Source organism: Cricetulus griseus, assembly GCF_003668045.3.
Source record: "Cricetulus griseus strain 17A/GY chromosome 1 unlocalized genomic scaffold, alternate assembly CriGri-PICRH-1.0 chr1_1, whole genome shotgun sequence".
Lineage (NCBI taxonomy): Eukaryota > Metazoa > Chordata > Mammalia > Rodentia > Cricetidae > Cricetulus > Cricetulus griseus.
In genome coordinates, this window is record NW_023276807.1 from 89,368,741 (window position 1) to 89,381,191 (window position 12,451).

The window sequence follows — 12,451 nt, forward strand, 5'->3', positions numbered from 1 at the left end:
AGGTTCTATGTAGAGAAGAGAATCAACTTTTGTCATCAATGGTAAGGAGAGTATAATTTTCTTACAGTCTTTCAATTCTATATTGGTTTCTTCCCTAACTGCCTCCTCTTTCTCTCTCTTTTTCCCTCCCTCACATCCTCTCTTTTAAAGCTTCTTGGCAGTTTAGCTCAGACAATGAACTTGTATAACCACCAATATCTAGAAAACTTTTGAAGCTGCTCAATGCTTCTGTGGGTCAATGAAGAGTTTTTGTGAGTCAATAGATCAGACTTTGAAATGTTAGGACTTTAGCTTGTGCTCAGCCACTGAATGTCTCTGTGAAGTTTTCCTTCACTCTTGTAAAAGGAAAATTGTTTAACACTGAGATGTGTTACCACTAATGGCACTCATCACTCAGGAAAACACTATGATCCTCCCCTTCAGGGGTGTATGCTTCACTACTTGGTTAGTACAATATGACACAGTAAGGAATCCTTATGAATTCCTAAGCAGGAGTACCACAGGCCATGAGTGAACTGCCCTAAACATTGGAAGACTTCCAATCAGAATAATATAAACAAAGTACAGGAGCCCAACAGTGGCTTTAAATATCAGGCTGAAATTATGATTAATATAATATAGAGGAGAAACTAGGAAACAAGGAGGACCCTAAGAGAGACATACAGGGTTCTCCAGAGAAGGGCAAAGGGACAAGATCTCCTCAACAAACTGGGAGCAGGAGAGGAGGAGAGAGGGAGTTAGGAGAAAGAGAAGGGGAGAAGAGGAGGGGAGAGAAGGACATGAGGGAGCAGGAAGATTGAGTTGGGGGAAGAATAGAGGAGAGAAAAAAAGAGATACCCTAATAGAGTGAGCCATTATAGGTTTAAAGAGAGATCTGGCACTAGGGACATGTCCAGAGATCTACAAGAATGACCCGAACTAGCAATCTAGGCAATACTGGAGAGGTTACCTTAAATACCCTTCTCCTATAATGAGATTGATGACTACCTTATATGCCATCCTAGAGCCTTCATCCAGTAGACAATGAAAGTGGAAGCAAAGACCCGAGGCCAAGCATTGAGCTGAACTCCTGGAATCCAGTTACAGAGAGGGAGGAGTGATGAGTGAAGGGGTCGAGACCAGGCTGGAGAAACACACAGAAACAGCTGACCTGAACAAGGCAGAGTTCATGGACCCCAGACTGACAGCTGGGAAACCAGTATAGGACTGAACCAGGCCCCCTGAATGTGGGTGTCAGTAGGGGGACCTGGGCAGTTTATTGGTGGGGCCTCTGGCAAAGGAACCAGTATTTATCCCTTGTATATGAATGAGCTTTGGGAGCCCATTCCCTATGGAGGGATACTCTTTCAGCCTAGATACATGGGGGAGGGCCTAGGCCCTGCCCCAATGATGTGTCAGACTTTGATGATCCCCCATGGGAGGCCTCACCCTCCCTGGGGAGCAAAAGGAGGATGGGATGGGGGTTGGTGGGGGACATGGGAGGATGGGAGAGGAAACTGGTATTGATATGTAAAATAAGATTGTTTCTAGTTTAAATAAAAAATGAAAAAAAGAGAAAACTATCTTAAGAGCCAGTGGAACCTCAGAAACTTTGGCAGGTCATGCTTAAATGGTACCCATGCTATGTAGAATTGCTGTCTGTGATAGGCTCTGTCATGCTTTTAGAAGGTGGTTTAGAAGTCACTCAAACTTCCCATGTGAATGTGAAGGTTTGGAGAGAGGGAGGAATACTCAGAATCAGAGACAGGAAAATGTGGGCCAGAAGATGCTACTTTCAAATAAAGTCAAATTAATAGACATTTGGTGCAAACAACATGCCAGGTTATAGTTAGACTGATTTTAGCCACTGCTGCCCTTGTTTAGCCAGAGGGAAAAGAGAAAAAAAGAAGGAGCATTCAGTGAGCTGCAGATGTGCACTGGAACCCAGGGCAGGTGACAGACTGGCTGTTCTCTGTCCTACCATATAAAAAGATGGGTGGCAGAACACAGCAGCACTCAGCAGCTGAAGAAGACTGAGCAGCTTGCCCAGCTTACCCAACTCATGAATGCCAGAATCAAGGATTTATAGTTTACTGAAGTGGTAAGCCTCTTTTCGTTTGGGCAAAGCTCATAGAGACTCTGTTTGTCATGGTATCATTACAGTCTGATTGATCCATCTGCCAACATGGAGGATCTCTCTCTCTCTCTCTCCCTCCCTCCCTCTCTCTCTCTCTCTCTCTCTCTCTCTCTCTCTCTCTCTCTCTCTCTCTCTCTCTGTGTGTGTGTGTGTGTGTGTAATGGAATCCAGGGTCTTGCACATGTTAGGCAGGAATTCTATACTGAGCTATGCCCATCCTTAAGAAGACCACTTTTGTGGAGCTTGCAATGCTAAATCTCCAGGAACCTATGATGAACTGGGCATCAGTAGTCATGCAAGAGAAGCTGGCCCCAGGGAGAATAGAATTCTGGTAGCCCTACCCCATTCTGGAGATGCATCTGGGGAAAGTGGTCACAAACTCAAGAATAAACCACATCTTCCCAGTGATCAGCATGTCGAAATAAAGGAAGCAGAGTAAATAAAGAGGCTGCTTGACAAAAGAATGCATCATGTCTTGCCTCAGGGAATCTTGGAGGAAAATGTAAGACAGAGAATTCCAGGGTTCAGGAGTGAGGACTTGGGCAGGTCTTCAGAAACCACTCTACATCTAGTGAAAGCTGTTCTGGGTTAGGTGGAGCTCAGCTACTGAGGTAGAGATTGAATGGTGTCCCCCAAATTTCACCTCTTTCTAGAACTATAGAATGGATCTTTATTCGGAAACAGAATTTTGAAAATATAATTACTTAAAAATGTTGAGCTGCAACAACCTGGATTTAGGATGAGTCCTAAGTCCAATGATTGGCACCTGTTCTGTCCAGTGACTGCATCTATATGTGAAAATAAAGGGGCCGGTGGATGGAGGCGGAACGGCCACCAGCTTGGTCCCCTGGAGAAGGGGAAAGGGTCACGATCCCCTGAGCAAACTGAGAGCACCGGAAGAAGGGGAAGGGAGCTATGAGAATGAGAAGGGAAGAAAAGGAAGGATGCAGAGGTCATGAGGGAGCAGAAAGGTTGAGTCAGGGGAAGAATAGAAGAAACGATATATGATAGGTAGGGTTTTAGTTGGGGGGATGATAGGGGAAGACAGGAGGGAGAAGGGAACTGGGATTGGCATGCAAAACAATCTTGTTTCTAATTCAAATGAAAAAATCTAAAAAATATTGAAAAAAAAAGAAAAAAAGAAAATAAAGAGGCATCTGAACACAGATAGGAAAAAAGCCAGATGTAGACAGGAGCAGAGAGTGCGGTGAAGCTGACACAGGCTAAGGTGTGCTGGGGACACCAGAGGCTCAGAGAAGCAACTACCAGCCTCCCAAGAGTCTTTAAAGCCAGTGCCTCTCGGAAATCCTGAGGTTGGACTGCTGGCCTCCAAAAATATGAGGGGATAAGCTTTTGCTATGATACGACACCAAATCTGTAGGACTTTATCATGGTAATACAAAGAAACAACCACTCACAAGTAACAAGTGTTTGGCAGCAACAGGAATCCACAGCTACTCAGGCACATAGGACCCTACTATAGAACTATTCTCTAATAGTCATCACTTCTTTATTCTGCTCAGAGCACTATAGAGTGGGCAATGGCAGCAACCAAAGCCTATGATCATCCTAGCTGGAGAGGAATGGGTGGTCCAGACTTTCCATATTGTGTCTGAGATATCTCAGATGGCACAGGAATATAAAAGACATATTGCATTCTGGATCAATAGGGAGGGGCTTAATGTTTTTCCATCATGACTCAGAGTTTCATACCAAGGAGTAGGCCTCATCCTATGCCACAGCTTTCAGAAAGAGTAGGTCTTGTCATGTCACATGTTCATGAACCTATGTGTCCATAGATGGGTGAGGCACGTTCAGCACATACATTCCTATATACCAGGAGCAACTGCCGTCTTGAGCATGGACCGTAGACAATAAGAAATGGCCCAGATCTGGGAGCCTATGTGCCTCTGCTCTGTGGTCCCTTGCACATCCTTCAACAACTACTCAGCTGTCTGAAGAGGATGGGGGTGGTGACATATACTCAGAGACTAGACTTTACCACAAATTCCTTTAATTCAACCAAGTAAAAATGTGCTATTACTGCTAGAAAACAAACCAAACTTTCCAAGTTTGGTGCCAAAATGACACAGGGCTGAGGTTAAGATGGGAGAAATTTGTGATGAAAGTTTGAATCCTTTAGAGGCCCATGGAGAGTTAAATATTTGGTCTGTTTCTCTGTGCTCATCTTCAGTCCACAGGGGTGGAGGGGATGTGTGCTCCCTCAGCCACTCTCTGGCTTTGGAGTATGCCTGTGATGGGGAAGGCTGAAGTAGCCTTCCCACTGGTCTCTTCAGACATACATACCAGTTGCCTGCCCACCTGTCCACATTTCCAAACCATCTCCATTTTTGTTGTTGCTATTTAGAGATGGATTTCTTTGCAAAACAGCCATGGCTGTCCTGGAACTTGCTCTGTAGACCAGGCTGGACTAGAACTCACTGAGATCTGCATGCCTCTGCCTCCTAAGTTCTGGGATTAAAGGCACGTGCCACCACAGAAAGCCAGAGTACCTTTCTGTGTGCTGCTAATAATGATACTGTCACTCCTGGAAGACCAGGGCAGAGTACAGCAAGTCAAGGTGCTTTGTATTATATGGAAACATTGATCCAGCTTCCTTAAGCCTGCCACTGGCTCCTCATCTATCCCAGTAGGCAGAGCTCCCCTAGTGCTTACCTTTGCAATCTGCACACACCAGTTGAGTAGGTACTGGGAGCCAATGTTGTCCTTGTGCTCTCGTACATAGTCCAGGAGGCAGCCATAGGGCATCAGCTGTGTGATGAGCTGGACAGTGGAGGTCAGGCAGATGCCCAGGAGGCGGCATACATGAGGGTTGTCCACACTGGCCATCACGTAGGCTTCCTATAAGGCAAAGACAATGGATGTATTACAATTGCTCCCTGGCAGTGGCTGACAGGAGAGGCACATGGATCCCTTTCCAGATAAAAAGGGATGACTTTGTTTTCAGTTTCAAACTATGCACTCTGTACACACCAGTGTCAGGGACATGTATGTGATACCATGAAATGCCACTATACTGAGGGAGGCAGACTCTCTCTAGGTGTTGCATGTTGGAGGTCTGATTGACAAGGAAAGACCCAAATGGAATTTGCTGTTAACAAAAGCATTGAAGAAAAGGAATCTGAGTCACCCTGCTACGTCAGAGTTTAGCAAACGCTAGCAGCTTCCTTGAGATGACCCTCCACTCTACACCTTGAGGCTAATGATGCTGTTTGGGCTTTGTGGGGTCCAAGCTTGAATCCCAGTATGTCCTGGACAATGACTTGCTCATTTCATCAGCAGCCCTGGTCACAGGTATTGTAGAGACCCTATTTTGCAGAGGACATCCCCGAGCCAGAAGGCAGTCTAAAGGAAGTTCTCCTCTCTCAACACAGCAGACTTGACTCAGACTAAATGGTGGGAAAGCATTTGGGTCAGGAAATCTGCCCACCACACCCCTACAAAGATCAACTGGAGAAACGCTTTCAGTGTACCAGTTCCAGCCTCTGAAATGGATATTCATGCGTCCGAGATGCTCATATACACATCCACATATGCTTACTTACTTACACTCACATACATACTCACACACACATACCCCAACACACTCACTCACGTATGCTACAGTATATAAATCTGTTTTACATTCCCTTTCCATTGCCTGGCCTAAATTTAAACTGGAAAGAATATGGAAAAATTATTAGGCCGTGGGATTGCCAGAAAAGCACGAATCACATCTCTCCTCTGGGTCTGGGAAGCTGTACAATCATAACAGTCAGAAACCCTCTGGCTGTGCCTATTTTCTCAAGATGTGTTTGAGATTTGGGCACATATTGTATTCATTTTAGAGGGGGAGAAAAACATCTGCAAAGTGGAGAAGTTTGAGAAGCTCAACTGCCATAGGCTGACCATGACTGGGACAGAAACAGAGCAGGGGGCGTGGGTGTCAGGCCACACAGAGTCTGGAGCCCTGCCAGTTGGTCCTGCTAAAATGTGATAGACAAACAGAACTGGGCTGTCACTTCCTGCCCACACCCAGCACAATGGGAGTGTTGTGTAGTCGTGTGTGCACGTTAAAGTGAGCTTTGTTCTTCTGTTTACGTTGGAAGTCGGGAAGGTGCATTGTGACCGCAGCAAATATGCCTGGTATCCCACAACAGTCTCTGAACCAGCTGCAAGCAGGCAGCACTCACAGGGGAGATCCTGATGGCTTCTGTCCCAGTCTCACTGCAGGGTGGTGGGTCTGTCCCTGAGGCTTCGGTGACCCTGAAAAGCCATTGTTTGTCTCTATTGCTGATATGAAATTTTGATCCTTCCTTGCTGTCTCACTCATCTCTGAATTATTTGTGTTATGAACGAGGGCAAAGGGTTCCATGAGATGCTACATTCCTTGAGAAGCATAAGTCTGAAGTTAAAAATGAATGGTAGCGGGTCTTCGAGATGGTTCAGCATGTAATCGTGCTAGCTGTGGAACCCTGATGCCCCAAGTATGGTTCCTGGAGGCCATGGCCTGTGTAGAGACACAAGGAGAGAACCAACTACACAAGTCATCCTCTGATCTCTGCACACGTGCCGTGAAACATACATCTCAGGGCATTCCCATATCATGTTCACATGTATATGAGCTCATGAGTGTGCATGCGTGTGCTCATGCATATACATACTCACATACACACAACTGTTTTTAAGAAAAGGGAAAGGGTAGGGAACTCCTGACATTTAGAAATCTTTACCATTTGATTATATTATTAAAAACCCTATGGCACGGGAGCTAGAACCAACAGAGTGTGGAGTAACTGGAACCATTTCTAAGTGCATGTCAGTCTTTAAAAAGTACATTTACTGTGGGCTGTTGCTGTGGAAATGCTGACTGATGTTATGCTTAGAGCCCTGTTGAAATTGGCCTTCGAACTGCAGGCCTTGCTTCTTTCAGCAGAAACCAGTTTCTCAGTGCCCTCTCCCTCACTGTGCCATCCAGCAACAGCACGTGGGCCTGCACAGAAGACATTCTGAGTGTCTGGCAGATGCAACCTCATGACAAGCAACCCAGAAGGCCTCAAGGTCATCATGTACTAGCTGCCACAGCCACAACAGCTGGCACACAAGGAGAAGATCTAGAGTGACAAAAACGAAGATGCAAAGGTAAGGGCAGAAGCACATGAGAGAGGGGTCAAGGAGCAGGAGTGGAGCAGGGGCCTGCAGATGAGGGGTGCACTTGACTTTTATGCCTGCACCACATTCACCTCCAAGTCCCCCCACGCTCAAGAAGATCTTCTGTCTCCTTTGTGGACCATAGCTGTCATTCAGAATATTTCCAAAGTGTAAACAGTCCGTATATTCTTACCTATAAACACTGCTCAAATCCAAATTATTGGTGTAGTTTATTAGTACATCCATAATGAATTAAAGCACTAGCTAAGGAACCAAGGTTGACTAAATGATTTTCTTTTTAACAAGTGTAAGTGATAGACTGTAAGTAAAAAGCCTTTTCAAGTTGCTGTCTGCTTGTCCTCATGGTTATATGAATAAGACTTGGCACTGATCCATAAGCTTTAAAATGAAAGATGATTTTGCTTGACAGGTGTGCTGCCAGCATGCATGATTTTCTATGACACTGCATTCATGTATCATCTTTCACAGAAATGGGCAGCGTGGGTTTCCCTAAGCTTCCCTCTCCTCTTTTCAACCTTCTGTCTCAGGATAAGAGTCTTTTTCAACACCCTATTGGAAGCTCTAACAGTGCTGAAGTGGCCTCTGTCCAATTCCAAGATGGTTTCTTTTTGTTAGCCCCTTTACAGTTGGGTTCAACCCTATCATGAGCTAAGAAGGATAGGAGAAGTGGGGGGAAATTTGGTAGAATTCAAAGCAAGAAGATGCTCTCATCGAACGTCCTAAAGTCTCCAGAAAGTGACGGTCAGCAACAAGGGAGACAATGTTTAAATTAGTTGGAAGAGGGCTCAGAAGGTGGAGCAACAGTCTAGTAGGCTTCCCATTGTTGATCTCTGGCATCTTTATAAAAAGTCGTTGCAAAGACAAGCTGACTCAGCAAAGGAAAGTGAATGCTCCTTTCAGATATGCTCACTTCAGATCTCAGCCATAGGAATCTGAGAAGTCTATGCCTCCATTTCCTCATCTGTAAAACCTGTGTTGTGGGTGCATCCTGCAGTTACTATGGTAACACATGCTAAGACATTAGCATCAAGACTGGCCCTGGGAGAAGTATGGTAATTCCGAGCTTTCATTATTAGGGGTGTAGGGGTAAGGTGAGGCTTAGAGAGAACTGTATTTTCTGTATCAGGAGGATGAGAAGAGATGAAACCTGAATGTTTATGATGTGGTGATTAAAACCATTTAAAATCTAGCATTGTGGTGGCAGGAAGCAGAACAGACACTTTCTGAGATCCAGAAAGTGTGGGCAGCTTGACATAAAAAGGAACTCACATCAAGGATTTCCTTGTTGGCTTTTGGAGATGTGGCTTCTCTTAACTCCTTGATGGCTACAGGAATTTTCACTTTCTCCCCTTCTGGAATCCAGAGACCCTGAGATGAAGAAGACGGCTGATGTTAACCAGAAATCATTATGCCAGGCAACATGTTATCTTGTGAGCTACCTGAGTTTTTATTAATGACTCCAATCCTCAAGGGCTCCTGCATTGCAAACTCAACAGTGCTGGGATTCATAATATCTTAGAGACTCTTAGCTACCCGACCCTAAGAATTTGAATAATTTTTTAGATTAAAACTAACAAATACTACTTCATATTAGAGAAGTCTTTCTTTACAGCAAATGGAGACCATCACAGAAAACCATAACTGGACACAAGGCAGAAATCAATCGGGAATATATAAAGGGAGGCATCAGGAAGATTGTTAAAAGTCAGAATACCAGATAATCTGATGTGAAATATTTTCTAGAAATGGCTACATAAAAAAGACGGGAATATAGAAATATTAATGGATATGCTAAGCATGAAAATTTCATGGGATCCCATGCCCAGAAAAAGAACGATAGACTTCTGAGAGAAGGAGAATTAGCTTCTCCCAGATATGAGCCCTGTTATTGGTTGTCCAATGCAGAGAGACCAGCCCTGAAGCCATATACACACAAACAACAAAAATGTACTTAGCTGGTTGTATTTATACATGTGTGTATACACATATATATGCATATTTAACAATAATAATGGAAAAGGAACTATCAACTTGAGAGTAAGAGTCAGGGAGAAAGAAGAGGAAGGGTACCTTGGAGGGGCAGAGGAAGAAATGGGAGGGGAGAAAGTGATGTTATTATATTCCAGTTATTTAAAACAAACATTCATATAAAACTTCCAAAGGCTTTAATGGCTCACATCTGTAATCCCAGCATTTGACACCATCGCAAGATGATTGAATTTAAGCTCTACCTGGGATACATAGTAAGAGCCTGTCTGAAAAAAATAAGGACAGAGCAAAAGGAAATCTCTGCATGAGATGGTTTGAATGAGGAATGCCCTCCGTGGTCTTGAATATTTGAATAGTTGGTTCCCTGCTGATGCCACTGTTTGTGGAATTGTGAGTATGGCAAGCACACCACTGCAGGTGTAACATGAGGTTAAAATTCTAACACCATTTCCAGTTTGTTCTCAGTGCTTTGTGCTTGCATTTGGAAGATGTGAGTGTTCATCTCCTTGCTTCTGCCACCAGGCCTGCAGCCTGCGGCCATGCTTCCCTGCCGTTATGGACTTTAACCCTCTGGAACTGCAAGCTAAACTCTTCTGTAAGTTGCCTTGGTCATGGTGTTTTATCATAGCAATAGAGAAGCTAAACAGCTAGTTATAAAGACAGTGTGGACCGTTCAGAATTCTAACTGGCATGAGACATTGTGAACCTAGAAAAAGCAGATTGAGATATTTGTTATATGGCCTATTCTGACAGTTTGAAAAATGCAGCCACTAAGTCTCTATCCATTCCACTCCCTATCTGTGCCTCTATAGTGGGCAATGACATCTATGAACATGCTTTTGATCTCACAGTGCTAACAAAATAAATTCCTTTCAATAACCTGCAATTCCTACATCTTCAGCAAAACAGACGAATGTTGATAAAATCACCAAACTGCTGAGGAATCTGATTTACCCACACAGGGCTGAAGAGCATGGCAAACACTAGTTCCCAGGGCTAGCGCAGACCTGTCTCCAAGGATGTTACCTTATACACTGTGCCAAATGCTCCGGAACCCAAAACTTTGATCTTTTTGAATTCTGTTTCCTTTAAGATCCTCAAGAGGGCTTGGTTGGGAGCTTCTCCGCTGGGTGTGAGAGGTTCCACAAGCTGCAAAGGAGAAGGGAGCAGAGCTGAGCTGCTAGCTTTATACTATAATATGTGACATGCCTTCAGAGCAAGAGTGGTCAGCAGCTAACAGTATGTGGCCATGCCTTAATACAAATCACTTAACACACACGTTCAGAAGGAGACATGTACACCTTTTCCTCAGATATTAGTAACGTACAGGAGAAACCCAGGTCCTCTGATATAGGTGTTTAACAAAACAGGTATGTTTGAGGACTGTATGTTCCATATCTGTTTCTATGTCAATCAGTTTTAATTGAAATATAGTAGCAAGAAAAATGTTAAACCATAACTGTTTGAGTCATGTCTGGAGCTCATAACAGCACTATGCTTATGAAGGACAATGGCTTCTAATGTAGTGCTGGACACAGGTGTTGGCTAATGACTTAACACCCATTCCATAGACAAGTCACACAGAAGTAGCCGCTTGTGTGGATAGTGGCATTCCCCCCCAAACAACATCTCAGTCGTAGGATCGACATAAGATTTCAATGTCTCTCTTCTTGATTACTTTCCTATATACACATACAGGAGCTACCCTTTAGGCAGGCCTTCACTCGGCTTTGAATTTTGAAAGACAATGCCTAAAACATGCATGTTTTGTTGAATGGATATACCAAAATATAACTAATTGGGTATAGTTGGACATTTTTCAGGCTCTTCCTTCACAACAAATAATTCATAATGACAAGTATGTATCTCCTATGGTTTGGGCAAGTGTCTTTAAAAAAAATCATGTGTTAAAAATGGGCTACAATGCCATTAGGAAGTAGTGGGGTCTTCATGAATGGGGTCTGCAGGGATACAGAAGGGACAGAGGGGCACTAGTTCCCTCTCCCTGGAATATGGTGATTTAATGTGCTCCACCATGCATTCCCACCCCAGGCCCATTTCGAACCTGAATTTCTTAAAATCATGAGCCAAATTAACCTCTTCTTTTTATATGGATTATTGTGAGCTCTTGTTACAATGATTGAAAGCTAAAACAAGTCTAATACATAAAATTCCACACTGTAAGTTCTCAGAGGAAGCTCTTTTCTCCTTTGCAGCAGTCAAGGGTCATGAAGGTCATAGAGGTCATGGGGGACATGAGGATGTTACTGATCCCAAGGCAGCCAGGCCTCCCTTGCTCACCTCTCTCTCCTGAAGCAGGCGGCGGAGTGTACGTTTTCGGACAATGTGGCGCCTTCGCATGAACAGGCCAATCCCCAGGGCCACCACCACTATGAAGAGGAGACCACCCACGATCCCAGTGGCAATGGAAGGGATCCTAGGCCTGGAATGAGGTTGAGAGACAAGAGAAGGTAAGATTGGTATTTCACAGATGTCCTGCACCTTTTGATACATAGATAACATTACAAATTATCTCAGAAACTGGGATGCTCTGTGGCTTCCAGAGGAGAAAGGAGTGGGGGTTAAATTCCAAGACAAGGTTTCCAACATTCTTAGTTTCTTTGCCCCAAGTCAGCTCCCCTTTTTGCATTAAAAAGAATTGAGGTCTCCACAGGACCAGGTGTTGGTGGCACATGCCTTTAAAACCATCACTCAAGACAGAGGCAGGAAGATTTCTGTGAGTTTGAGGTGTGCTTGGTCTGCATGGAGAATTCCAGGACAGCCAGGGCTATCTACATCGTGAGGCCCTTTTGCAAAAAAACAAAACAAAACAAAAAATTGAGGCCTCATCTGAACTTCTCTCATTATGATAATTGTTTTTATAATCTATTAATGAAGAAAATATATTGCCTATTATATAAAGCATATAAAATAGAACTGAAAAAATCCAGACATCAATACCACTTTTTAATATTTATTTTGTGAGAATTTCATACATAAATACTGTATTTGCATCATCACTAATCCTTCCATTTCTCCAACTCCCTCTATATCCCTCCATTCCCTCTCAAATTCATTAGGAAGTAGTGGGGTCTTCATGAATGGGGTCTGCAGGGATACAGAAGGGACAGAGGGGCACTAGTTCCCTCTCCCTGGAATATGGTGATTTAATGT

At 43.9% G+C, this 12,451-nt stretch overlaps 1 protein-coding gene across 4 annotated transcripts in view; it reads right to left on the reverse strand.

The window, feature by feature from the left end:
- The window catches only part of Egfr (epidermal growth factor receptor), a 56,171-nt gene that overhangs the window by 14,311 nt on the left and 29,409 nt on the right, over positions 1-12,451 (reverse strand). For all 4 annotated transcript variants that reach the window (XM_035453306.1, XM_035453303.1, XM_035453304.1 and 1 more), the window contains 4 exons: positions 11,579-11,720; positions 10,304-10,426; positions 8,558-8,656; positions 4,793-4,978 (listed from right to left, as the gene is read on the reverse strand). In XM_035453306.1, the coding sequence (XP_035309197.1) occupies positions 4,793-4,978; positions 8,558-8,656; positions 10,304-10,426; positions 11,579-11,720 (550 nt within the window). The remainder of the gene's footprint in view (positions 1-4,792; positions 4,979-8,557; positions 8,657-10,303; positions 10,427-11,578; positions 11,721-12,451) is intronic.